General features: G+C 34.8%; 1 protein-coding gene across 1 annotated transcript; it reads left to right on the top strand.

Annotated features, from left to right (window-relative positions):
• The first annotated feature begins 9,083 nt into the window (after positions 1–9,083).
• On the top strand, positions 9,084–16,980 carry LOC111512956 (facilitated trehalose transporter Tret1). Its single transcript, XM_023169446.2, has 2 exons — positions 9,084–9,498; positions 15,492–16,980. Exons 1-2 carry the CDS (start codon positions 9,348–9,350, stop codon positions 16,826–16,828), a joined length of 1,488 nt encoding a protein of 495 aa, XP_023025214.2. The 5' UTR covers positions 9,084–9,347; the 3' UTR covers positions 16,829–16,980.
• The last annotated feature ends 9,506 nt before the right edge of the window (positions 16,981–26,486 follow it).

The following is a 26,486-nucleotide window of genomic DNA, read 5'->3' as shown; positions in this document are numbered from 1 at the left end:
GATGACATAATTAGGAAAAAGAAGTTTAGGTTGAGAATGAACGAAATCTCGACTTTCAGAAAGGACAAAAACCAAGATAAATACATCTCAGTTCCATACCACCAATATACGAAGAACTTTGGAAAGATTTTCAAGGAACTAGGTATGAAAGTGGTTTTTAAAACAAGTCATACACTGCAGAGCCTTTTGGGAAGTCCAAAAGACAAAGTCGAGAATTCGGAAAAGTCTGGAATTTACGAAATTCAATGTAAGGACTGCGATGCAAAATATTATGGACAGACAAAAAGATCTATTTAATTGATATATAAGGAACACATAGCACACTTAAAATATGGAAGACCTGAAAAATCAGCAGTCGTTCATCATATTTTGCAACAAAACCATTCCATAGACTTCAGTTCTTTAAGATTAGTTAGACAAGTCAACAACAACAGGCAACTAGATGCCTATGAGAGTGTAGAAATAAGTAAACATAATAATATTATGAATAACGATAACGGACCAATACCAAATAGCATACTATATAGCTTGTTGAAATAATATTGTTGGGTTTACTGATTACTACAAAAAGACACATTGTAAATATATTTAGATAGGCAATATTGTGAAACTAATTTTATATAGCTGAAAATTGTTTTATATATAGCTGTAACATTTGAACATACATAAGGACATATTGTAAAATAATAGAAAGGCCAATTGTAAAATTAATTTAGGGTGGTACACTTGTATGGGTGGTATTACTGATTACCTACCTGTATGATGTACCTGAATAGCATAAATAGCTTCAGTTTTGAGTAGTTTCTAGTTTTATCTTCCTCTTGAAGATGATCACTTGGTGATCGAAACACGTGTCGAGGTGTAAAAATAACGATTTGGTGTTAGGAAAAAACTCCAGTAATATTCATTAATACACCAAAGGTTCCGAACAGTACATCATAAGTATTTATTTTGTAGAAATTCATGTCAGATATGGGATAAAAAAATAACTTTTGTCTAATTTCTACTAAGATTTTCATTTGCTACGACCGGTTTCGGTTTATTAAACTATTCTCAAGTAAACTGATGCATTTTTGACAAACAAATCCTCAAATATACAATGATACAGTAAATGTCATTTAGGTACCTGCATTAGGTACCTGAAATGTTACCTGAATCATGAATACCTTATCTGCGATACCAAAACAATAATTATTTAACTTGTGCACCCAATATGAATGGTTCGTGAACTAGTTGTCAAAAATCACATATTCAAAAGGAGAGAGCTGCATAGTTCTAGTTGATCATTGAGGGTTTGCAGTGGGGAATGTTCCTCCTGACGAAAATCAAGTAGTTTTCATAAAAGAGCTCCAAAACAATGTATTTCAAACTTATCCTTTCAACCTTTTTCCTTAAAAAATTATTTAAATACTTAAAAAAGAGGAATGAAATAATGCATTCAACATTTAAAGGGATTCGTTTCTATTTCACCATTTGGCAACATCGGTTATAGCTAATAAAGGAAAATGAATCTGTTACCTATATGAGACAAACAAAGATTACATATTTCAGAGGCGTGCTGTTCTGTTTACTTATGTTCCGAGTTCCGAGACATTCTATGACATATGACATTTTGTGGACCTAACCTATCTTCCTCTATATAAATAAATAATAAATCAACTGTTGTTTATGTGGTTTGTGGAGGTGGTATTGAACTATAATTGGACGTATTGACAGATTTGACACTATTGACATGATTCTTCTTCATCTAGCATATTACTAACCTGAACTCCGATCTAGCATTGTTCAAACTTGCATTTGCTGTAATAACCCAAATTGAGGAACATTCCCCATTGGTGTTTTTATACAATGTATTTATTTCCAGTGCTTTCAGCAAACTCACCTCCCTTCCCATATTGTTTGGCCTGTATGAGCTGCTGAACAGTATATTCTGTCTATATATGCCCAATTTATTCCACTTATCCCTTCTGGATTTTGCGTTGAATGAGATTTTCTCTGAATGATTATAACTAGGTATTGAATGATGTGATTATGTTGAATCTTGATAAATAGTTTTTGGAGAGCTTTCCCGAATAGCTTATGGTAGTATATTTCTTGGCTTCTTTAGGTTCTTCATGATTTAGATATCGTTTGTTGCTGATCAATTTTTGGTTTTTATTGGAGATGAGTTGACTGGAATATGGTCATTAGATGCTATCTGCGAACTATAAATCATGAAGATCCTGAAGATACTAAAAAATATGCTAGCATGAGCTATTCGGGAAAGCTCTCCGAAAACATAAAACACTATTTTTCGAAGTTTAACATGATTACATCTTTAATAGTAAGAATGATTTCTTACGCTAAACCTAAAGGGAGTGAGTGGAAAAAATGGGGCATATATAGACTAGAATGTGGTGACTCTTCGGCAGCTTATACATGCCAGACAGGAAGAAATTTCAACATAGGACATCGGGTGCTAATGTTTCACCTACCGGTGAAATATTGATGTCCTTGCTACGAAAGGAAGTTGAATGATACACAGCATTTTCTTCTTGACTTCAATCAATATTATTTTTGGTCAGGTTTTTACAAAAAAGACAAATTTTTACTTCTCCGTTTTCTGAAGGTAACATTTTATTTATATTTTGATGCATGTATACATCAAATAAATACAATCGATTGTAGTATAACTTACATATCTACGACTTTTCTCAGATTTTTCAGTCCCACCAACACCATATCTATTGATATTGCTCATTCAATATTAATAATTGTTAGGTTCAAAAGGTTTCTGATTTCAAATAATAGAGAAAACCAAAAATTTCAAAAATATCATCCATGCCTTTGATGATTCGACTAACAGAGTTAATTGTTGTACGAGTGTACTTATTGCGAACCAATATTCCCCAGACATTAATGCGCAACTATATCCAACATGATAGATTTTTTTCCGAATGGACTTATTCGTGAAAAGAGGTTGCAGAATCGTTTTCTGGGAATCCAATCCAACCAGACGTGATATCGGAAATATCCCCTGCAATCACAAGAAACGACATCGAGAAGGAAAATAAAATTAAAACGTGAGTTTCCGGCTTTTGTTGGCATCCAGTTGAAAGCGGTAGATGAAGCTCTACTGTAGTTACCTTGATATAAGGGCTTGAAAAACACCAATTTCAGGACTGAGATGGGAATCAAAAAGAAAAATTGAAATATAACTGGCATTCTTATCTACTGCGAACATCGATTAACACAGAAGTGGTTAATAGTTTGCAAAATCATGATTTCCATAACTTCGCTAAGCAAATGACTGGGGTGTATATAATTTGATGAAATTTCGGAACAAGTACCAACAATATGTGTTTTGTAATCTAGAATTTTCACAAGGAACAATTGTTGTTACCTTGAAATAAAGCAAACTGATATATATCATTATTTGAATCCCTTATGATTTTTTTTATCTGCTCGCTATTGAAGATTTCCGATTTTTTTCACATAGTCAGTGGACATATTTGAAGACTGGTTATGAATCAAATCATCTAAAAGAACAATTCGTTCAAGCAAGTCTCAATTCCCTAGACATATATAATCCAACGCCCTTCGTGGTATTATCCAGGGGAGTGATTATTTTCTGATAGGTGTCAGTCCATGAACTAGGTTCATGGAGTGTAGGGAGTTGAGACTGGTCTGAACGAATTGTTCCATCAGATGATTTGATTTCCGATTTCTTTACTCTATAACCAACATTCATTTTTTTAATAAATACGATGACCTTCAGAAAAGTGGATATATTTACTTTTATCTTCAATGAAATGGTTTTTCAACATAGAGTGCATGATCCACAAGGTAGAGGATTTAACAGTTTCAGATATTTGCGCCGAAGAAACCGAAATATGTCCTCTGTAATACTTAGTTTTGCATTACTTCGGATCCATTCATTCCGAGAACAAATCACAAAGGTTTTCGTACCTTGGACTTAGATTTTTCATGCAAAAATTGTGCTGTAGCAGCAGCTGCTGCATTGGAAACTTCGCAAGGCACATTTCAAACTCACTACCGCTGTTGTTTTTCATAGTTCATTGCGATAATTGCGAAGAGAAACCATGTAAACTTGAGATGGTCCTTTTCACCAGGAAAAGAAGTTTATCGGGCTTAAAACCTCCCGAAATCTTCAAAAGCAAACTAAACTTCTCTGAAGAGGTGAAATACCTTGGTACTATCCTCGATAGGAAGCTAACATGAAACTATCACCTACATAGTAGAGCAAAAAGAGCATACGTGGCTTATGAGCAATTTCGGAAGACAGTGGGACGCGCATGGGGTCTTTCACCCCGTGTGGTCACCTGGATCTACACTGCAATAATAAGACCTATGTTAACGAACGGAGCCATTGCATGGGCCCGAAACTTCTACAAGCAACGGTCATCCAAAAATTATATCAAATACAGCGATTGACTTGTTTCAACATTACAGGCGGCATGAGAACAACATCATCCGCGGCAATAGAATTAATTACTGGTCTGACCCCTCTGGACCTGTACCTTAAGGTTGCGTTAATAGTCATGTTACGATTGCGCATAGCTGGTGTAAACCTCGAAGTAGGAATGGGTCAATTGAGGCTAGGACTATGGCGGGAAGCGCTTACTGCGCAACCTCTGCCTCAGGTGAGCAGGGATGCAATTGGACTCAGGTTTGTGTTCCATAAACCCTACAAAATAAAACTAAAATTGAACACAGAGTCAGATGCTACAAATGCAATACGCATATATACAGACGGAACAAAAACCAAAGAAGGCTCAGGATGTGGAGTGTACTCCAGATCACTAATCCTAAGGATTAAGTGGGGAATGGGAAAAGATACCAGCGTGGTCTAAATAGAACTGGCTGGTATCTCAATCGCCACAAAAGAAATAACCAGGAAAGGAATTTCTGGCAAAACATAACAATCTGCATTGACAGCAGACAATCCCTATTAGCCTTGAACAGACAACGTGTAACCTCAGGGTTAGTACTAGAGTATCACCAAGATCTAGTCAAAGCCTTGGTAGATAATAACATTATCCTGAGGTGGGTTGAAGGGCACGACAGGAGTAAAGGTAATCGCATTGCCGACTCTTTGGCCAAGGAAGCGGCTGGACTAAGCATTTTGGGACCCAGTGGCACCTACGGCCTGATGACTTCGATAATTGCGAAACTAGCCAAATGTTACCCCCATGCTCAATTCCTAAAGAGATGGGATGGACTCAAAGGATGCAATCTTGCCAGGATCATCTTGGGCGACCCTGGGAAGCTGGCGCGGAAGAAATATCTGGCAATGACCAGGAAGAATCTACGCTTAACAGTAGGATTTCTGACTGGCCACTGTCAACTAAGGAAACACGTCCATAATAGAGGCTAGTGGACACATCTCTATGCAGGATGTGTGAACAGGAAGATGAGACTGTCAGGCATGTCCTATGCGAGTGCCCGGAGTTATCGTCAACAAGAGAGTGTGTGTTCCGTGAGTTTTGGCCTACACCTGACGATATAAAGAAGATGTCTCCCAGTGACCTGTCCACCTTCCTGGAAAGGACAGGATGGACGATGACCTACACGGAAAAAAAAAGATTTCTTACTTCAAAGAAATTTATTTAGTCTAATTTATTTCATCATTTTGATTAAATATCATTCATTCCAAACGACGTGTGTTTTGTATTGATTAGATGATAATTTTGCGGAGACAAAATGAAATTCCCATTTCAATTCAAGAGGTATTTTACTCAGTCAAATGAATTATGGATCATTTCAAGAATAACATTTATTGAGTTCTCAGAATAATTCGGTTGAGTCAAACAATATAATTTCATCAAATAAAAAGTACGTCTGTTTGTGTTTTGCAAGGAAATGACGAAGAGGTTCAGTTTCTTTTTGATTATACGTGGATTGAAGTTTTTCAGTGTTTTCACAGGTATGTTGATATTTATATATTTTCTTTCATTCCATTTTTTTAAAATAATTACGTATCGGATGAACGGACATCGTTTTTTTCAAGCACGTGCCCATAGACTTTTCTCGACAGCTTGAAGTTATTATTGTTTAATGTAATGACTGAAGGAAAGATTCACTGTTTTCAATTATGTTTTTAAGAAAGTAGAAATTGTCGAGTGAAATGATTATCATTGAGAGGTAGGTAAATATGCATACACTGGGTACCTATTTGACCTTTGATTTTTGGATACAGAGGAATTGGACATTTTCAGTGTGAATACAATTAAGGTGTTTGTTTGCCACAGAAATAGGTGTAGGTATACAATGTCAGCGAAGAACTGTACCTTTATTTAGAATTGTAAATTTCTTACATCATAAATAATTGAATGGCGCCGTAAAAACAATGATTTCATTTTCATCATGATAGTATATACTGAATCCTTGAAGGAACCTCTTTTTAAGAAGAAAATTGTGAAATAATCACAGTTTTCTCTTGTATTACTTTATTAAAATCAGTAAGACCGAAAAAGGAAAGTTATTTGCAATATATTTACAAATATGATGACATTCAACAAAACTGCACTAACTCAAAACATGCAAATATACTCCCTTTTATTTTTAGACATGGAGGAATTTCTTAATAGCCTTGGATTAAATGACCTGATTGGTAATTTTAAAGGTAAAAAATACATATATTATTTATCTCCCACTAAGACATAGCTAAAAGGCTCAATGATGAAGAAATCAAAGAAATGATTCCCCCAATTGGCAAAATAAAAATATTCAGTCAAGGAAGCAATTGATGGAATAAATTAAGAATCATATATAACAGAGGTATGTCTTTCATTCATAACTTTTTCAATAAATATGTATACCATTACAATTAAAAACATATTCAGTTTTCTAAAATAACTATATATTTTTGTGATTTGCTGTACTTATTATTATTCAGGTCTGTACCTAAGTAATGCTTAGGTTTTGCTAGAATTCTCAAATTTAGTAGATTTGAAGGCCTGAAAGTTATAATTGGAGAGGTAAGTAAATTTTGTCATCACAGTCATATTTCTAATAAAATTTTACTGTGATGAAGTACGTCATTGTTTTTTCCTATTATCAAAAAATAAGGATACCTTCGTTTGTTAAATTGGATTTGTACAGAAAAAATAATTATATTTTCATATTTCTATGAGATAACATTTAGGCTAGTTAGTAGAAATTGATCCAATAGTATTATTGCGAAAATGTAGACAATCACTAATCTCTGTTCTCTTTCATTTTAGAACATTACTTCAGTGAAAGGTTTCGAAATCGACTCTAATTGTTTTTTAGTAGATATCACCAATAATAATAATAAATAATAAAATATGTTAATGTTTTAGATTACGAATAACAATTTGTGAATAATTTATAATTTCATTTAAATATTTGTAGAGGTCTATTATAATTTATTGATTGTTTGAATAAATCTGTTACTGAAATTTCTCGATTTTTATTTATATTTTGCTCATTCTCATGTTGAAAAATTTTCCATGGCATTTACATAATCCGTATTGAATATGAAATATTATCTGCAAGACTCTCATCAGCAGCTGATTAAAAAATCGTGATACGTAAGTAGGTAGATCAATAATCCAGTTGAGAAAATTATACAAATTGTATTTCATGTATTGAGAAATTGGGTTGTTGAACAAACTATAATATATACCCACAATTATTCAATAACTTGATCTATTTCGATTGGAGATTCATGTAAATTCACTCACTGACTCTGTATTTCTGATTCTGCCAAAATACTAAAACTAAGTAATGCTTTTTATCAACAAACTTCATGTACTAGTCGAATCAGAATCAGCAGGAGATGACAACAATTGATGGTCTAACGATTTTTTTATGGGAAAATATTTGATGGTAAAAAGCATATTGAAGTTTCAGAGAAGAGAAAAGTAATTTTCAGTATAACCGATCTGAAGCTCCATTACTACCAACGAGATGCTGGTACTCAAATTAGTATAATATTTGGTTGATTGAATCCAACAACCAAATTCAAACAAGAGAAAAGGATTTGGTTCATCATCATCCATACTTATTTTGAACTTTCAAAATGCTTTACTCTATCAGCAAGATACTCACAATGAGGTATAAACATTGTTCGTTCAACTACTATTCATTATTTGTTCAACAAAATCATTACTTCAGTGAAAATTTTCCCATTATCAAAACAAGCAAAGTTGTCCATCATCCTGCAGATATGTTATGTTTCTTCAACATAACTTTTACTCGAATAGAAAATACATTTGATTATTTCAATCAGATTCACTATTTCACCCATCTTTAAATTTTGTTTGTTTAATAGACTATTCGAATTACTCTAAATAATTCTCGCTATCAATTCGACAAAATTTTACTTGAATTCAATTCTTCTTTGAATTGAAATAACTGATAGATGTGATTGTTTCAATCAAATATTTGTTTGATACAATGAAGATATGCTTGAAAAAATAGTTGGGAGTCAAAATTTCTTTTTTCTTGCATCAACAAAATATTTTGTCGTGCATATGACACTTTTATTTCTTTGAATGAAGTGAATTTTCTTTCATTCAACAAATCTTTTTTTCCGTGTAGGAGGACAACTCCTCGGGAGTATGTAGAATGGGTCACATGCTGCCTAGGTGCTGTGGGCTTACACTCACCCTCCCTACTCTACAGATACAGATACCATGCAAACTTTCAAAAATTTCAACTAATCTAATGTTGAATAGCTGTCAGTCGTTATTTCGCTGCTATGGTAATGATCAACCGCATTCATCAAAACCATACCTACCAAGATTTTCATACTTACAATGACAACTACAATGTGACTCTCGCCGGACTAGGCCAGAAAAATCCAATTTTTTCAAAGAGATAGCATCCTGAACGGTTCGCCAAAAAAAAATAATTTCAGACAGTTGTCAAACTGGAAAGACTTTGTCGTTCATATATCGAATGCTAAGAACTTGCCAAGTTTTTTTTCTGGATAAAAAATCACAGAAGTAATCTTTCTTGAATTTTTCTTATACAGAAGTATTCACAAGTATACACCGTTTGTATCATATGGTTGATCAAGGCTTAGTGTCTACAAAAAAACTTTGTTCAATTCGTATCTAATCGTTCGAGTACAGTTCAGTTTAAAAGAGCACTGTATAGTAATGGAAGTGTTTTACTCGGTGTGTTTTATACTTGGCAAATATTGATTTACTAAATTTCATCAAAACTCATTTCAAATTTGAAGAGATTTGCAATTATCGCCATTATTTAATTCAATTCAATCTTATCATAACTAAATATTTTTCTAAAAATTCTTTTTTACTGCAAAATAATAAAACCTCTAGTAACGTTCTCTGACGTACAAGATTTCTGAAACAATGGACAAACAAGTGGGATCCGAGAAGAGTGGTCATGCTTGCAAGGAAGTCATTTATACACCAGCTACTAACGATGCCAAAAACCAAGAACTCAAATCACAAGAAAAGACCAGAAGTGATACGGCTTTTTTATACTTTTCTTCATTAGCAGGTGATTTTTATTTATTTAGAATTCAGTGAACATATGTGTGTGAGTGTGTACAACTAAAACACCAAAATCGGTACTGTTCCAATATACAGGGTGGTAACGAAAATGAATATATGATTGAAAACTTGAAAAATGCGCCAATACTTTTTCACTGACATGAGAATCGAGTGATACATCACTTGACAGGTCATTTTTTCTACTATTACTTTCGAGGGGGTCATGAATACACATTTTTATGATTATCTAGTTACTGTTTGCTCAAGGTCAGTTTGCACATGTAGTATCGCCTAATTCAGAGGTTCTCAAACTTGTTTTGTCTACCGCCCACTTCGAGAATTAAGTATTTTCTAGCGCCCCCCATTTTTTTTTTACTTTATTACATCTTAAGAATCACAATCGCAGTCATTATTTTAATAATTGAAATATGTGTCATGTGAAAATAAGATTTTCTGATGAGGATAATGTAAAACACCATTTTGTAATATTAGGAATATATTCATTCATGTTATTGTAACAAACATTTCAATTTGAATTTTAAAACTAATCTAATGTAAAGGATGAATTTCATGATTTCTAACAAGTTTGTTAATATCAGGTTCGAATTTACTCAAAAAACAGCCGTAAGTCACTGCGATCGGTAATCTGCAACCGATTTCTCTTTTTAGTTAGCAACGTTGCCTCAACACTAAATCCACGTTCACACAAATACGATGATGGGAATGCTACCAAAAATCGTTGAACGATGGACCACAATCCAGGGTACAATTGCGGGATTGGCTTTTGTAGCCTAAATTCTTGGTATCCATTTTTTAATTTAATTTTCATTTCCTCATTCGTCATCAGTGCTATGAGTTCTTCTTCCAGCTGGGGTGATCCTGCTGTGTTGACATTTGAAGAAGGATCCAACACCCAGTCCGGTATTTCCAATTTTAAAATGTCCTGGAATCGTTCTGCGAAATCACTGTGGAGGTTCCCCAAATGTTGGCAGTAAACAAGCAAGTCGTCGATGTTGACAAATTAGGAAAATTGCGTAACTCACATCTGCCGATATTATTCTTGTATAAGAGCAATTTGGCTACAGAAGCAACAATGACATTTTTGTTTTAATCAAATTCAATTCGTCTGTCAAGTACGCAAGTGATGAGGTTGTCGTGCAATTCTTTGTCTTTGTTTTCCAAGAACTCTATTACAGAGTCAAATAGATTGTAAAATCGAGTCAGACAGTTACCTCTTGGTAACCAACGCACTTCTGTGAGAAATAGCAATCGGTTGAAATCGTCATCATTAGCAACACAAAGCTGTTTGAAGGTGGTTGACAATGTTTCGTGGTGTATTTCATCAGTTCGGACTTCCATTGTCTAATATAATATAATTTGATATCTCTGAAAAATTAGAAAAAAATGAAAAAGTTATCATCCGAAGACGATTGTGGATATTAACAATCGAAACGTCGTGATTTAACTTGGTTTGGAATCTTTTAATTTTTATATTTTATTTTTTTGGTTGTTGCTTGTATGTTATTTCTTTTGTAATTACAGTTTTTTGTTTAATAAAATTGTTACTTCCGGTTAATCTTTTTTAATTTTTCCAGGGATTCCAAATCAATTTATACACTTTTATAGAGCTGTTTCGAATTTTATTGATTGCTTTGTTGATATATTGCAGTGATTGAAGAAGGCGCTCACTCAAATTTTTCACAACAAAATGTTCCCTATGAATGACGCAATGTACAGCGAGCACATCTGGAATTTTATTTTTTAAGTTCGCTATGACGCCTTTGTGACGTCCTGTCTTACCCGGAGCGCCATCTATAGCAGCTGATATAATATTCATCAGTGGAATTTCTTTCTCATCACAAAATTTTTCCAGTGCACTATATATGGTTTCTCCTCTTGTATCCGCCTCTAAATTTCTGGCAAATAGTATTTCTTGATATATTTTTTCATTTTTAATAAACCTCACGTATGACAATAACAATGCTTCATTGGTTGGTAAAGTGGAGTCATCTAACTGAATTGAGAATTTAGAAGTCTTCAGATGATTGCACAATGACTCTTCAGTGTTTTCAGCCGTCTCATCAATTCGTCTTTGCACGAAATTATTGCTCAAAGGTATTTTCCGAATAATATCTGCCGCTGGTTTTTGGAGCGCAGTAGTTATTACTTCTTTTATTGCCGGTAAAATTAAATCCTCTCCAATAGTGTGAGGTTTACCTATTTGAGCAATTAGCAAGGAGATATTGTAGGAAGCTCAAAGTGCGTCGTCGTCTTGATTATAAGCCGCAGAAAAAAGTTTTGACACAGTTGGCTGGGCTAAGTGTTTCTTTGTTTTTTTTTCCAGTTCTTGAAAATAAGTGATACTTTTGTCTTTTTTATCTGAATGCATTTCATTCGAATGATCTTGTAGCCTTGAGAGTTTCATCGCTTCATTCGAAAATGTTTTTTGACAAAAAAGGCACATGAGCGAAGATGGATTTGTGGGATTTTCGAATAATCCATATTTTATATATTCTGCGCTATACTGCCATCTCTTCTTTTTTGCTTCCGACATAATTTTGTCTTCAAAAATGCCGAAGTAAAGAACCGAGCATTAAAAACTTACTAATGACACCACTCACAGTATACACCACCGCACGTGCAGCACTTTATCTAGCTAGTCGCTAACTAAATTCACTTGTTTCCATAATATTGTCGAATGACATTACTGGCTGGATGGCGCGCGTGCTTTTATATGAGGCAGCGAGAGGGCCTAGTACTTTCGAGAATGGAGACTAAAAACTTCTCGATCCGCATTGAAGTTTACCGCCATCTATTCTACAGTTTGACAACTATCGGACAGGAAATAGTTACAGTCTATAGTAAAACCAATAATGATTGAGAGTAAAGCGCGTTGTCATATCTAAATTTTACGTTACCAGTTTATAGCAGAATCAAAATATAGTAAGCAGTAGAGTTGTAGGTTGTGGCAAATTATAGATAATACACAATACTAGTACGATTAAAAGGTATTATTTATGACAAAAATCAGTAATGAGCTTGTAATGAGTAATACTTATACATTTCCTGATTACTGATCAGTTAAAATTCATTATTTTCTGTATAGTGTTAGATATTTATTACAACTAGTGGCAACGCTGTACGCAACGATATTTCTGTCTTTGTCACTTTACCGTAACTTCCATCTCATCGTTGCAGTCCTCACTAATGTACTTGCAGCCATGAGCGTATCATTGGTTTGTGAATTATACAGCGTGAATTGTACGTTTTACAGTTAAGTTAGTCAGCAATCGACGTGTTGTGATAACAATTGGTGAAAATAATAGTGCTAATAAGTGTTTAAGCGTTACATAATTATATTTCTACACCGTTCTCAAACTACTCAAAAAATGGGAGACATGGTCGGGCCTTCCACGTCGAAAAAGGTAAAACGGTCGGAGTCTCGGTCAGTAAGAGAAAAACAAATTGTACTGCGAGTATTTCACTGTCTTGAAAGAGATCATCAGCCACCAAAAGATGACTTTGTGCATATGTGCTGTAATTCTACGTGTGTACCTCCGAATAACCAACCGGGCATTTCTACATCATTAAGTTCCACAATTACAAAAGATAAATTAGTTGATATGTGCTCTGATTATACCGGTGTACCAAAATCATCGATTTACAAAATACTAAGAGAAGCAGAAATTCATGGGGACGTACAAACGCCAAAAACTAGTAGCGGACGAAAAAAAATCACAGTTGATGAAGAAGCCAAAACCAGTATACGCAGAACTATTCACAGTTTCTTTTTCAGAAATGAGCTGCCCACACTACAAATAGTTCTGGAGGCACTTAGCGATCATGAATTGGTCCCAAAAATGGGTAAAGAAACTTTTAGGAAACTTGTACACGAAATGAAATTTACGTACGGAAAAGTTGACAGGAAAAGCATTCTCATTGAACGTCAAGAAATAATAGCATGGAGAAGAAACTATCTAAGAAAAATTGACGAATTTCGGAAGCTCAAAAAAAATTGTACTTCATGGACGAGACATGGGTTAACCAAGGACATACGGTCAAAAAAGTATGGCAGGATGGTAATATAACAAGTGCACGACAAGCCTTTATTGAAGGTTTGTCAGTTGGGTTAAAACAGCCATCTGGAAAAGGTAGTCATCTGATAGTTACGCATATAGGAAGCGACGATGGATTTTTACCAAATGGTGAATTAATATTTAAATCTAAGAAAACAGGCGACTATCATGAAGAGATGAATGCGGAGGTGTTTGAAAAATGGTTTGAAGGCATCATTCAACTTGTGGAACCTGGGTCTGTCATCGTCATGGACAATGCCCCATACCATAGTCGACATTTAGAACCATTACCGAAACAATCATGGAAAAAAGTAGCAATTCAAGAATGGTTAATTAATAAGAACATCCAATATAACAAAGATAGTTTAAAGGCAGAACTACTTCAGCTAACAAAATTACACACAGACAAATATAAAAAATTCGCAGTGGATGAAATGGCGTTAAGTCGTGGAATTACAGTTTTAAGGTTACCACCATACCACTGCGAATTAAACCCAATATAATTAATCTGGGCGCAAGTAAAAGGATATGTGGCACGAGAAAACAGAACATTTAAATTAGTGGACGTGCAACATCACCTACAAGAAGCTATTCGAACTGTTTCTGCAGAAGACTGGAAGAAATGCATGCAGCATGTTTTAAAAGAGGTGCAAAAAATGTGGGACGTAGACAACCGTATTGAACACAATATTGAACCAATCATAATTCACTTTGATGATAGCGGTAGCAACAGTGACGAATCTGAGGTTGAAGATTAGACGAAAATTTGTACATTTACATTTATATTATATTCTATTATCAAAAATTTGTAATTTGTATTTTCTAGTACCTCTGACGATGAGTTTAAGTTACTCGAAAGCTTGAGAATAGTTATAAAGAGTTCACTTATCAATTGCTGCAACCCAATAGTGAAAAAAAGTTATATATATATATATATATATATATATATATATATATATATATATATATATATATGTGTTTTTTATTAATATTGTTAATTTATTTGGTACCTACTATAATTACCACGATTATTACTCCGTTTTCATAAGGCCCACCTAATGACTACAACGATTAGGTAAATTACGATATTGCAAAGTTTTAATGAAATAAATAAAAAATGTGTATGAATATTTTAACTAATTGTACTAAGAATTTTTCTTTCATTCTTAACCCTCTCAAAAATTAATAAGCACGCCCCCGATTTGCTGTCAACTGGGCTTACTTCTACTCTCAATCATTATTGGTTTTAGTATAGTTTCCTAAATGGCGTTACACGAGGGAACGCGCGTTGAGCGTAAAGAAGCGGTAAAGTTTGTGTTGAGAGAAAACAATATTTTTTAATTAGCCATCGCCGCCCTAAACCTCTTCAACGTCTTCCAATCTTCTCTGTGCCCTTTACTGCTTCCCTAGAGGCCTGAAGCGCCCACAAGGGGGCGTTACCGCCCACTTTGAGAAATACTAGCCCAATGCAAGGTACACATAGTTCTTCTCGAATATACAGGATATCAATTTTGGAATATATCATCCTGCAAATTGAAAGAGAGAATACTTTTTTGGAAAGAAAGATTCTGGATTTCTATTTCTGCATCTTTACACAAAAAAAAATATCTCAATCAACTAAAAAAAGGAGTAAAGCGAATAATTTCAGACACCTATGGTAACATTCAACATTTATAGAAGAAACAAATTAGTTCTTGGTGAATCTATAAGAGTCTCATTGCTGGCCATTCTGCAGATATTAGATCAAATAGTAATTGAAAATATCGTTTCGTATCGGAAACAGAAATAAAATTGTTGTTTGCGAGTTATGCCTGAAACATAAAGTAAAAGTCAAAAGAAAACAATCTCTGGTCTTGGTGGCAATACTAATTACATACAATATTTTGTAAAATTCATCATGATTTTAAATAACTTTTTTTTTCAGCACTTTGCGTCTCATTCACATATGGATGTAATTTAGTATGGACTTCGCCCGTCTTGCCAAAACTGAGAGATAATGATACAAATGTCAACCCATTGGGGGCACCTATAGAAACTGGCGAGATATCTTTGATGGTAGGATTACCGTCAGCGCTCTCCCTAATAGCATCTTTTTTCATGGCAAAATTGCCAGATATAATAGGGAGAAGGGAAACTATGAAATACATGTCTATAGGAATGATTCTGTCGAATATTGCCGTAGCTTTTGGATCGCATATATATATTTACTATGTAGCCAAGTCCACATTCGCTATATTTGCAGGATCAGGTCTAATAGCGGTTCAAGTATACATGAGCGAAATTGTAGAAGATCACAACAGAGGAAAGTTTGGCTGTCTCATGGGTGTGTCTCTACCATTTGGAAACCTGTATTCTTTCGTTTTGGGTCCTGTCACGACCGTTCGAGATTTCACCTTGTTGAGTGTGGTGCCTTTAGTATTCAGTCTTGTTTTCTTCTATACTATTGTACCCGAATCACCAGTGTATCTAGCAATGAGAGGAAAGAGAGAAGAAACGATAAAAGCGTTAACAAAACTGAGAAACAATAAAAGAAGCAAAGAAATAGAACAGGATTATTTAGTAATTGAGGATTTAACAAAATCCAAGAGAAAATGTGAAAAACGTGGATACTTGAACTTGTTTGATACACCAGCACTGAGAAGAGCCGTTATAGTTGCCTTGGTAGTGAATATGACACAACATTTATCAGGCGTGGTAATTATCATGTCATTTTTGGGACCTCTTATCACTGAAGCAGGAACACAACTATCTGGAAATACAGTGGCGATTATTGTGGGAATTTTAAAAGTTTCCCTATTTTTTTCAACTTCTCACATGGTTGAACGACTTGGAAGAAGGCCACTACTTCTATTTTCTTCTTTCTCAACTGGTCTCCCACTATTTTTACTAGGATTGTATTTCTTCTGGAAAAATACCAATGCTGAATTTATCGAAAATATACGCGTATTACCAATTATTTCTATTCTAGCCTATGTAGTATTTTACTCTTTGGGCTTGGGACCGATTCCTATGGCAATGATCGGTGAAATTTTCCCAAGTGATATCAAAGCAGTGGCTACAACGTTCATCATGACCATCATTGCAATAGTAGTAACAATTATGTCTACGGCATATCCCCTTGCTGCTGAGTATTTTGGAATACAATGGTGCATCTGGACGTTTTCATTATTCTGCTTTTCCGGTTCTTTTTTTGTTTACTTCAAATTACCTGAAACGAAAGGAAAATCTTTTAGAGAGATTGAAGAACTATTGAGTAAATGAAGACTCAATAATTTCAACATAAATTGCGATGAATTTGCTGGATTCCTTGGAACATATTGGAATACTAACGTTAATTGAATTGATCAACAAGTTGACAATTTGAAATTTCTGTTTATCTTGGATATTGATTTCAGTAAAGCTTTCGAAATGAACATTTGTCGATTCAGTCCTGAAAAAGAAAACGTATCATTATCAGAGGTTATTAGAGCTTTTCTTTCAAGAATCAATAGCATTCTTCAATGTTACAACTCTTAGGGGTCAAAATTGTTGGGAAAAATGTGTGAAAATACAATGAACTTTATTATACTTAATATTGAAGGAGTTGTATCCCAACACCGAACCGTTATTTTAACATCTCCTCTTGAAGATGATAACTTGGTGATCGAAACACGTGTGGAGGTGTTATAATGTGGCCGTATGGGAAAATCTGATAATTAAAATATTATTTCAACAAGTTATATAGTATACTAATAGGTATTGGTCCACCATCGTTATCCATAATATTATTATGTTTACTTATTTCTACACACAGATGCCTGTTGTTGTTAACTTGTCTAACTGATTTTGATGAACTAAAATCTATGGAATGGTTTTGTTGCAAAATATGATGGGCGACTGCTTATTTTACTGGTCTTCCATATTTTAGGTGTGCTAAGTGTTACTTAAATCTTATTTTAATAGATCTTCCAGTCTGTCTATAATATTTTGTATTGCAGTTCTTACATTTAATTTTGTATTTTTCCAGACTTTTCCGAATTTCGGACTTTGTACTTCGGATTTCCTAAAAAGCTCTGTAGTATATGACTTGTTTCAAATGCCACTTACACAACTAGTTTCTTGAAAATCTTTCCAAAATTTTTCGTGTACTCGTGGTATGGAACTGGGGTCACTTACGTGACCCATTCGGCGATGCCACAAGTTTTTTTCATAGTTATACGTCATATGAGCTATATAACTTTGTTTCAAACGTTATTTGATAATCACTTCTACTACCTTTGACAATTAAACCAGCTTCAGTGTATAATTTTGCTTCTCCACGTTCAAAAGCAATTTTGAATCCCATCATTTCCAGTCGCCTCACAGATAGCAAATTTACTCTCAAATTAGGAACAAAAACCACATTCTTTATTGTTATGTCTAAATTTCCTTGTTTCACTTCGATTTGACCAATTTTTGTTGCTGATAATGATTGTCCTGATTTCGCGACTTCAATCGAAATTGGTTTCTCTAGTACCTTCGCAACGGAAAAGAATCTGTCATCGTTAATGAGATGATCTGTTGCTCCTGGTCAATGAAAAATGATAATAATTTCTTCTCGTAATTTTCAGTTGTCTGTTCTAATGTCAGAAAAGCAATATTAGCCACGGTTCCTTTGCAGAGTCTTCATTTTCTTCGCTCATTTGCTCCGCTTCACTAGAGTTAACACTTCTATAATTTCTTTTCTGATTTTTAAAGTGACCCTTGTATTGAATTCAAATGGTCTGGATTCTAGGTTTTTCTTTTCTCCACTTTTATTAAAGAAGGATGCACTTTGTAGTTCATCACTACTATGTCTATTGTTCATCTTGTTCTCTTTGTCGAATATTCTTCTTTTTACTAAATTCAATGTTAGTTTATCTTCAGATGATGTTTCTAATGCTGTAGTTAAACTATCATACGGTGATGGTAACGTAATCAATTAATGTGTAACAACTTCTTCCAATTTTTCACCTGCCGATTTCAAATGTCTCACGATCTCATCAAATTTTCTCAAATGACTTTCAATACTGTGGTTTTCCTCTGATTTTAGCATTAAAAGCTTCTTTCTTAAGTAAATTCTACTGGCAAGTCCTTTCTTTTGATATGTATTTTCTAGTGTTCCCACATTTCTTTCGCAGATTTCTTATCTTTAACGCATTCCAAATGCGAATTAGCTAAACACTTCACAATAATATTCTGGCATTTGATGTCCTTTTCCTTCCAGTTGGAGTCTTCCGGCAAGGGAACTGCTTCATTGATCACTTCTTCAACTTCATGTTCTTTGAACAGTAATTCCATTCGAAATTTCTAATGGTCGAAATCTGTACCATCGAAGTGACGAATTCCCAACTTATCATCTGGGCCCATAACCTTTTGGAATTAATAACTTTCCTCAGTTAAAGAAAATGGAATGTTTCTTTTGACTTTTATTTACACAAACTATTTTTTTTTATACAATAGCAACTATATACAACTAGATAAAATAAAATTATAAATCAACTAAACTGAATGATGTTGTCATATTCATAAGTCAACAATTTTTAAATTTAATATTCTGATTATTTTATGAACAATCCTTAATAAAAACTATTCGAATATAAATTGTTCTTCAAATATAAATTGTAAAATTTTTTACCAAAATTAGTTTTCACAATATTTCAATCTTCGCATCATACAGAATGTATCATTGAAAAATTTATATGAATATCCCCATTCCGACACTATCTTTAATGCAATATGACGTCGCCTCATTTGACGTCGTTTGTCACTATTTTAATGGTTCGTTAGCGGTGTCCTCAAGGGGCATTGTGGGTAGAAATATCTCAGTGACTTTGTGGATGAATTGCAGTGCCACTTGTTCGAGGCGACTATGTTGCTTTCTTTGATGTACCTGCGTGTGTTTGCATTCTTGAAATTCTTTCACTCTCAGACAATACCGAATGGACTATGACAGTGGTCGGCAAGTAGTTTTGGGTGGGGTCCGGATACTGTGGGAAAATTTGAACGGGGTCCAGAAAAAAAAAACAAAATATTAATAATAAAGTGCTACATATTACTTTGGTTTCAAATTACATTCTGAATTATAAAAGAAATACAAGACCTTTTATTAATGTGAGAAACTACACCGACGATTTTTCATAGTTTGGTTCTCGAGAGAAACAGCAAATTCGAAGTGTGTCTTCTAGGTGAGCGTCTGTTAATCTCGAACGATATTTGTTTCTGAAAAAATTCATCTTCGAGAAAGATGTTTCACATATGCATGTCGAGCCAAACATAGTGGCCAAATTCATAGCTAGTCTTTTACAATTTTCATATTTTTCTAGGACATGTTTGGCCTGAAATTCTTTAGTGGATACCGTTCTATACATTCGCAAAGATACATCTTCTTGCAAATCAATTTCTCTATTTGGAGCGATGGCTTTGACAGATTAAACAACTTGGCAGTCACATCTGTCAAGTTTGCCGCTGCATCAATTTCAAATGAAGATTTAAGAAACGGAGATAGCTTGCATATCTCTACAAAGTCTTGGAATCTTGTAGCAAATTCGTTCTTAAGATTAGCCAGAAGTTTTACAAACTCTGCAATGTCTTCTTCAGAGGTCTCCGTTTTAAATTCAAGAATTGTCGGAAAATAAATAAATTCCTGTTTAACAATATCTTTTTCAAAGTTATCCAGCTTACTACGAAAAGTAGACACGCTTTTTATCAGAACACATATTAATTTTGCATGTCTTTGTAACTCTGTATATTTTGAAATATCTTTCAGAAAAACCACAACCAGTATATTGCGCTCGTTTTTTATAAACTCAAAGTGCTTTCTGGATCCCTGCGTCTGCAAGTTTAGCAAGAAGGAGGATACTTGTTCTTTTATTAGCCAGAAACATTCAATAACTTGACCTTTACTTAGCCAACGAACATTGTTGTGTTGTAGTAAGTTAGAAAACGCAGAATCACATTCGGAAAGGAACTCTTTGAAATGTCGGTGCTGAAGAGCAGAATGGGATCTCATAAAATTAATCAACTTGACTAAGTTCTCCATCACATCTTTGAGTGTAGCACTAAGTTTTCCACAAAGGGCCGCCTAGTGAATCATGCACTAATACGATATTAGACCTGAATTTTTATCTCTGATTCTCTTTACTACACCTCTTTCTTTGCCAATCATTGCTGGGACCCCGTCAGTTGAAAGCGAAACCTTTTTATCATAACTGATGTTACATTTCGTAATAAAATCATCAATGGCCTTGAATAAGTCTTCTCCTAGAGTGTAACCTTTCAACGGCAATTTTGCTAGGAACTCTTCCCAAAAATGTGACACTCAATGTCAAAAAATCTTACGAAAATTGACATTTGTTCATCATCAACAATGCCACATGATTCATCAAGTGCTATGGAGTGGCAAAGTGCCTTTTCAAGAAGTTCAAAAAGTGACGTAACTACTGCCAACATACATTCCTACACTATCTCAGAATCTGAAAATGGTTTCTGGTGTTAATTAAGCGTCCAGCACACACGTAACGCTGCTTCTGTGGATTTTTTTGGTCGCTCATGCAACGAACTAGTAATTTTATACTCTTTCAGTGACAACTGAGATATGTCTGAATATTTTCTTTACGAGTCTGACTGCCAAGTTGAAAGTTTTTGTGGAATTGCTGATGAGTTGTTTCGTATTGCCGCTTCAAATTTCCACTTTTAACAATAGTGACAGTTTTATTGCATATAAGGCACACTGGAACGGCTTACGGTCTCAGGCAGCTTAAAACAATATTGTTCAATCCACGCCATCGACTTTCCGTTGTTTAGGATCCATATCAACGTAGGTACAGATAGATATTATATCAAACGAACGAAAACGACAGAAATCATAAAACTAATGTTACTCTGTTGTTTCTGCTGCGACTGATGATGACTGACAGTCTGCTTTCAGTGCTTTCCCACTCCCCCACTATCGATATCGATATGCGCTCGTGCTTGTTTCAACAAAACAAAACAGGTGCAAGCACGCTGAAGTAAGGTAAGTACGCGGTGGGCTGTGAAATGCTCCCGCACATATTTCCGAAAGTTGTTTCTCTGCATGATCCACACATCCATGTATAGAGTTAGTTATTTACTTTCTTCCTTTCTTTGGAGGATTCCCACATTTTTTTGTATCAAGATGGAGTAGTAGAAACCCAAAAACTTTCTTTTCCAAAAAATATAGTAAGCATCATATCCACCAATAATATCGCTCAGTTTTCGAAAAAGGCAGATCAGAAAGATCAGGATAAGTTGTCTCATGGTTTTTCTCCCAAACTTTATATAAGTCAAACGAGAAGAATCTTTTTCCAAAGAATGAAAGGATGAAGACCGATTTCACATTTGCAAAGCATATTTTAGCATGAGACTAATCACGACTATGATGTGTTATATCTGAAAGGGAAAGGTCTAAGACTCAATTTTTTGTAATGCTTAGAAATCAATAGTTTTAGGAACTCAGAACATATACTTCATAGAAAATTCACTAGGTTCAATTTGGAGAAGAAGAAATTGTTAATTCATGGATATCATAATGGAAAAAACACATCTATGAAAAATATTGTCTACGTCAAACAATTTCGAAATTATTCCTTTGTTTACGGTGATAGAAATAAAGATACAGCATTGCATTCATTTGAAGGGAAATAACTTATTTGGTAAGTTAGCTTGTGAAATGTTTATCTAGAATTATATGGTTGCAGTGATTAAAGTCGCTATTAAGGTGGCACGAACAGAATAATCATTCTTCTTGAACTTTTCTGTTTTCACATTTTTCGTTGGAAGGGCTTCTGGATATCTGATAAGCCTGGTGATAGATCATTTTAGAGACCGAAATATAAATATTCACAGAATAAAGTTGAAAAGTAGTTGCAGGATTCCTTCAAATATCGATTTTCGGGTCGATGCCTTGCAAGTCTTTGGAAAAAAATGTTTTTACTTTCACTCCTCTATTTCGTACAAAACATTGTGGGAAGTTTCCAAAGAAAAGAAAAAAATCGAATCGAATTCTTCACAAAGATGTGGAGATTATGAATAGAAGTTCCATTCAGATGCAAACTTGAATCTGAATTAACTTCATGATCTATTGTATGTTAAAAAATAATACTCTCTTTTCGAACATGGAATTGAATCAGATATCATCCACATGAACGCTACACAATATAGTTATTATTTGAAAGAGTTACGATATAAAATTTCACTAACATGGAACACTATCATCCTCAATGGCGGACTTCGAACTTTCTGGGTGGCACACTTGCTTTATTACCTCATCAACACCTATCTGGATAATAATACAAGATGTATCCCTTCTTTCATTCATAACATTGGGACCTTATGTCACGTATGAGAAAAATCTACCCATGTCATCGATGATAGTACGTACTAACATTCCTAAGCTTCTGTTCAGAGAAATCTGTTTTTCTGTTAACCAGCTGCCGCACCCCTACGAACGACAACCCTCAGAAGTCGAAACTTGAGCGAGCTTAGGACTACCGAGGTCTTACCTTTTAACGTATGATTCCTAACACGGCTTGAACCACCGACCAACACGGCAGTCAATTCGACTGAGTATACAAAGCACCCACCTCGAACCGCCTGGCTACCAACCACCTTATTCAATAAATTCAATATGAGTCATAGAAATTCAAATCGAAAGATGTATTTTTTAGATGGGATTAGTTTTTGGAAAAAAACTTCCTGTCTTTCACTTTTTCATCTTCATATAATTTTCTTATAACTCAAACGTTTATATGATAGTACTTGTTTCAAACGGACTTTTTCTTCCATTTTCTATCTGAAAGTAAATTCTATGCACGATCTACACATCTTTGCAAAAATAATATTTTGAACTTTCCACAATTATTGAATGAAAATAGAGAAGTGACAACCAAAAGGCTTTTTCTCGAAAACTGATCTCTTCTGAAACACACTCCTAGTAATGAAAATTTGAGTCTGATAATAATAACCCTAAAATAGCAGGTGGAAGTCTACGGACACTGTGACAGGACGGCACAGGGCGGGAACATAACGGGACGTGGCCTTCGAGCGGAAACAGAACGGATTGGCCTGACCAATCCTGTTTCCATATCACGATATGTTCCTATCCGTTGCCTGCCTTAGTGTGCGCACCTCAATAGAAAACCGTAGAAACGAAAAAGAAATTCACGTCATGTTTCCATTCCGGCATGTTCCCGTTCTATGCCGTCCTGTCGCAGTGTGTGTAGACTCTTAGCCATATCAACAAATATTGAAATTGCCAGATAGTTCAAGCGAAGTGCACACTGTGTCAGAACTTCACAAGACGGGACCATAGGAATGTGGCCTTCGAGTAGAGACAGCACGGCATTGGCCTGGCCCGTCCTGTTCCCATTCTGGCATGTGCTTGTCCGTTGTCTTCTCTAGTGTGCACTCCTCCATAAGAAACTGTAGCGTAGAATATAAACGAATATTGATATTGGTAGATTATTCAAACAATGCCCATACTGCGACAGGGCGGCACAGAACGGGAACATGACGAGATGTGGCCTTCGAGCGGAGACAGTACGGCATTGGCTTGGCCTGTTCTATTCTCGTCCTGTCATGTTGGCTTGTGCCTGTCCGTTGCCTGCCACAGTGTGCCCCCTCCATAGGAAATCTTAGTAACGGAAAACGAACTTCACGTCATGTTCATATCTTGGTATGTTCCCATTCTGTGCCGTCCTGTCGCAGTGTGTGTAGACTTTTAGCCATATCAACGAATATTGACATTGCCAGATCGTTCAAGCAAAGCGCACACTGCTACAGAAAGGCACAGAACGGAAACATGACAAGATGTGAACTTCGAGCGGAGACAGTACGGCATTGGTTTGGCCTGTTCTATTTTCGTCCTGGCATGTGCCTGTCCGTTGTCTGCCACAGTATGTCCCCTCCATAGGAAATCTTAGAAAGGGAAAACGTGCCGTCCTGTCGCAGTGTGTGTAGACTTTTAGCCATATCAACGAATATTGACATTGCCAAATAGTTCAAGCAAGGTGCATACTGCGACAGGAGGGCACAAGATGGAACGTACGGGATGTCACCTTTGAGTGAAGACAGTACGGCATTGGCCTGGCTTGTCCGTTGCCTGCTGTAGTATGCATCCCTCCATAAGAAACTGTAGCGTGAACTTTCACTGATATCAACGAATATTGATATTGGTAGATTATTTAAACGATGCGCATACTGCGACAGGACGGCACAGAACGGGAACATGACGTGGTATCTGGCTTTGGAAGTTCGTAGGGTCACAGCGAAAAAAATTTTCAACGTTATTTACTGCAAAAAACAATAAGTACAGCATTTCAAGTGAAAAAACATTGATATCAAATTTCTATTTTTGGTACACAATTTACAGTTCCGAATTTGCTATACAAATTGGGAGACTTGAAAAAATTGAAATATTCTGCGTATGTAATGTGTCAGAAAAAAAGATATTCGTTCATAAATAAAGTGACAATCATCCTATTATCATAAAACAAATTCACTAATCAGTTTATTAATTTCGAGTTTAACTTTTTTCTACTTCAGATCTTCTGCAGAGCTTTGCATTTCATATCAATTATACTGACTTACGAATATTTTTTAATTCACTAAACATTTTGAAGGTTTCATTTTCATATTCGTGTATGATAAGTAAATCAAACAACTGAAGTTTATAATCTTCAACAACCAAACGCGAAATTTATACCAAGGTACCAAAAATAAAGGAAGAGGACATTCACCTGCACCTGCTTATAAGGATGAATGTGAAAAATAGTAATGTAGCCCCTACCGGTAGGGCTACATGATATTTTGAACAATTCACAATGTTCCCGAACATTCAATAGCTTTATAGAATGTTTCAGACTGTTTCACCTGAGATATTCCAGAATGTTCATGCATCTTTCATATTATTTAACAATATTTCACAACATTCTAGTGTGATGAAGAAAATAACTGCAATGAAAACTCTTCATAAAGGTACACCTTAGAAGTTTATGTCAGATGCTAACACTAGAAGGAAAGTGTAGAAACCCAAAAAACTTTTTTCCCAAAAAAACATTCAATTTGGGACTTAATTTCCAAACTGAATACAGATGTGATTTTTATTTTATTTCAGCCCCACAAACACATCCACATATTTAAAATAAGTGAGAATTACCTGTTAATGCAGAAAAGTACAGAAATGCCGTATCGCTTTTATTCTTCTTGTTGGATGAAAGTTCTTGATCTTTGAGATCGTAAGTAGATGGTATATAAACAACTTCCTCGAAAACATGACTTAGCTTATCTTTTTCTACTTGTTCCTTCATTGATGTGTTTCAGATTTACGTTGTTTCGTTGAAGATGAAAGTTAAGGTGAAGTACAGGAAATCCTTGAGCGTTACTACAGATTTTATTATTCTGCGTTGAAATATAATCCGTATATTAATATTTAGTTACGATTGAAATGATTTCATCAAATATAAAGTTTGAAAACAAGTATAATCTAAGTGTGATTACTAAATATTTGTTAGTGTTACTACTGGGTGACCCAATTATTCAGGTATATTGCTATTGTGGGATTGTGACATTTTGTTTGTTGCTCAACCATATTTAAAAAATGGGCATTTTCTGAATGGGTACTGTTTACTGGAAACGTGAAAAAAATTAAACCAAAAATAACATTCTGACAAACTTTAAAAATTTGGAATATTCTCTTGAGGAAATTTTTGGAAGGAGAAAGAAAGAACCAGCAAAATAACTTCATTACCATTAGTTTTTTCGGTAACCAGTAACAACAGCAACAACAGAACAACTAACTTGATCATGATTCTTTCTAAAACATTCAAAACGAAGAGGAAAAAGAAGTTTCTACTCTCTCTCTTTTCTCTATATCTCTGTCTCTCTGTTACAAAGAATCGTT

Source organism: Leptinotarsa decemlineata, unplaced genomic scaffold (genome assembly GCF_025532065.1).
Source record: "Leptinotarsa decemlineata unplaced genomic scaffold, Ldec_3_MD MMD2_tig00026336_RagTag_RagTag, whole genome shotgun sequence".
NCBI classification, from domain to species: Eukaryota; Metazoa; Arthropoda; class Insecta; order Coleoptera; family Chrysomelidae; genus Leptinotarsa; species Leptinotarsa decemlineata.
This window is presented reverse-complemented; position numbering and strand designations above follow the sequence as displayed.

Coding starts and splice junctions, on each gene's coding strand:
- LOC111512956 (XM_023169446.2), top strand. CDS start 9,348: ATGGACAAACAAGTGGGATCCGAGAAGAGTGGTCATGCTTGCAAGGAA. Junction 9,499..15,491: donor ATACTTTTCTTCATTAGCAG/GTGATTTTTATT, acceptor TTTTTTTTTCAG/CACTTTGCGTCTCATTCACA.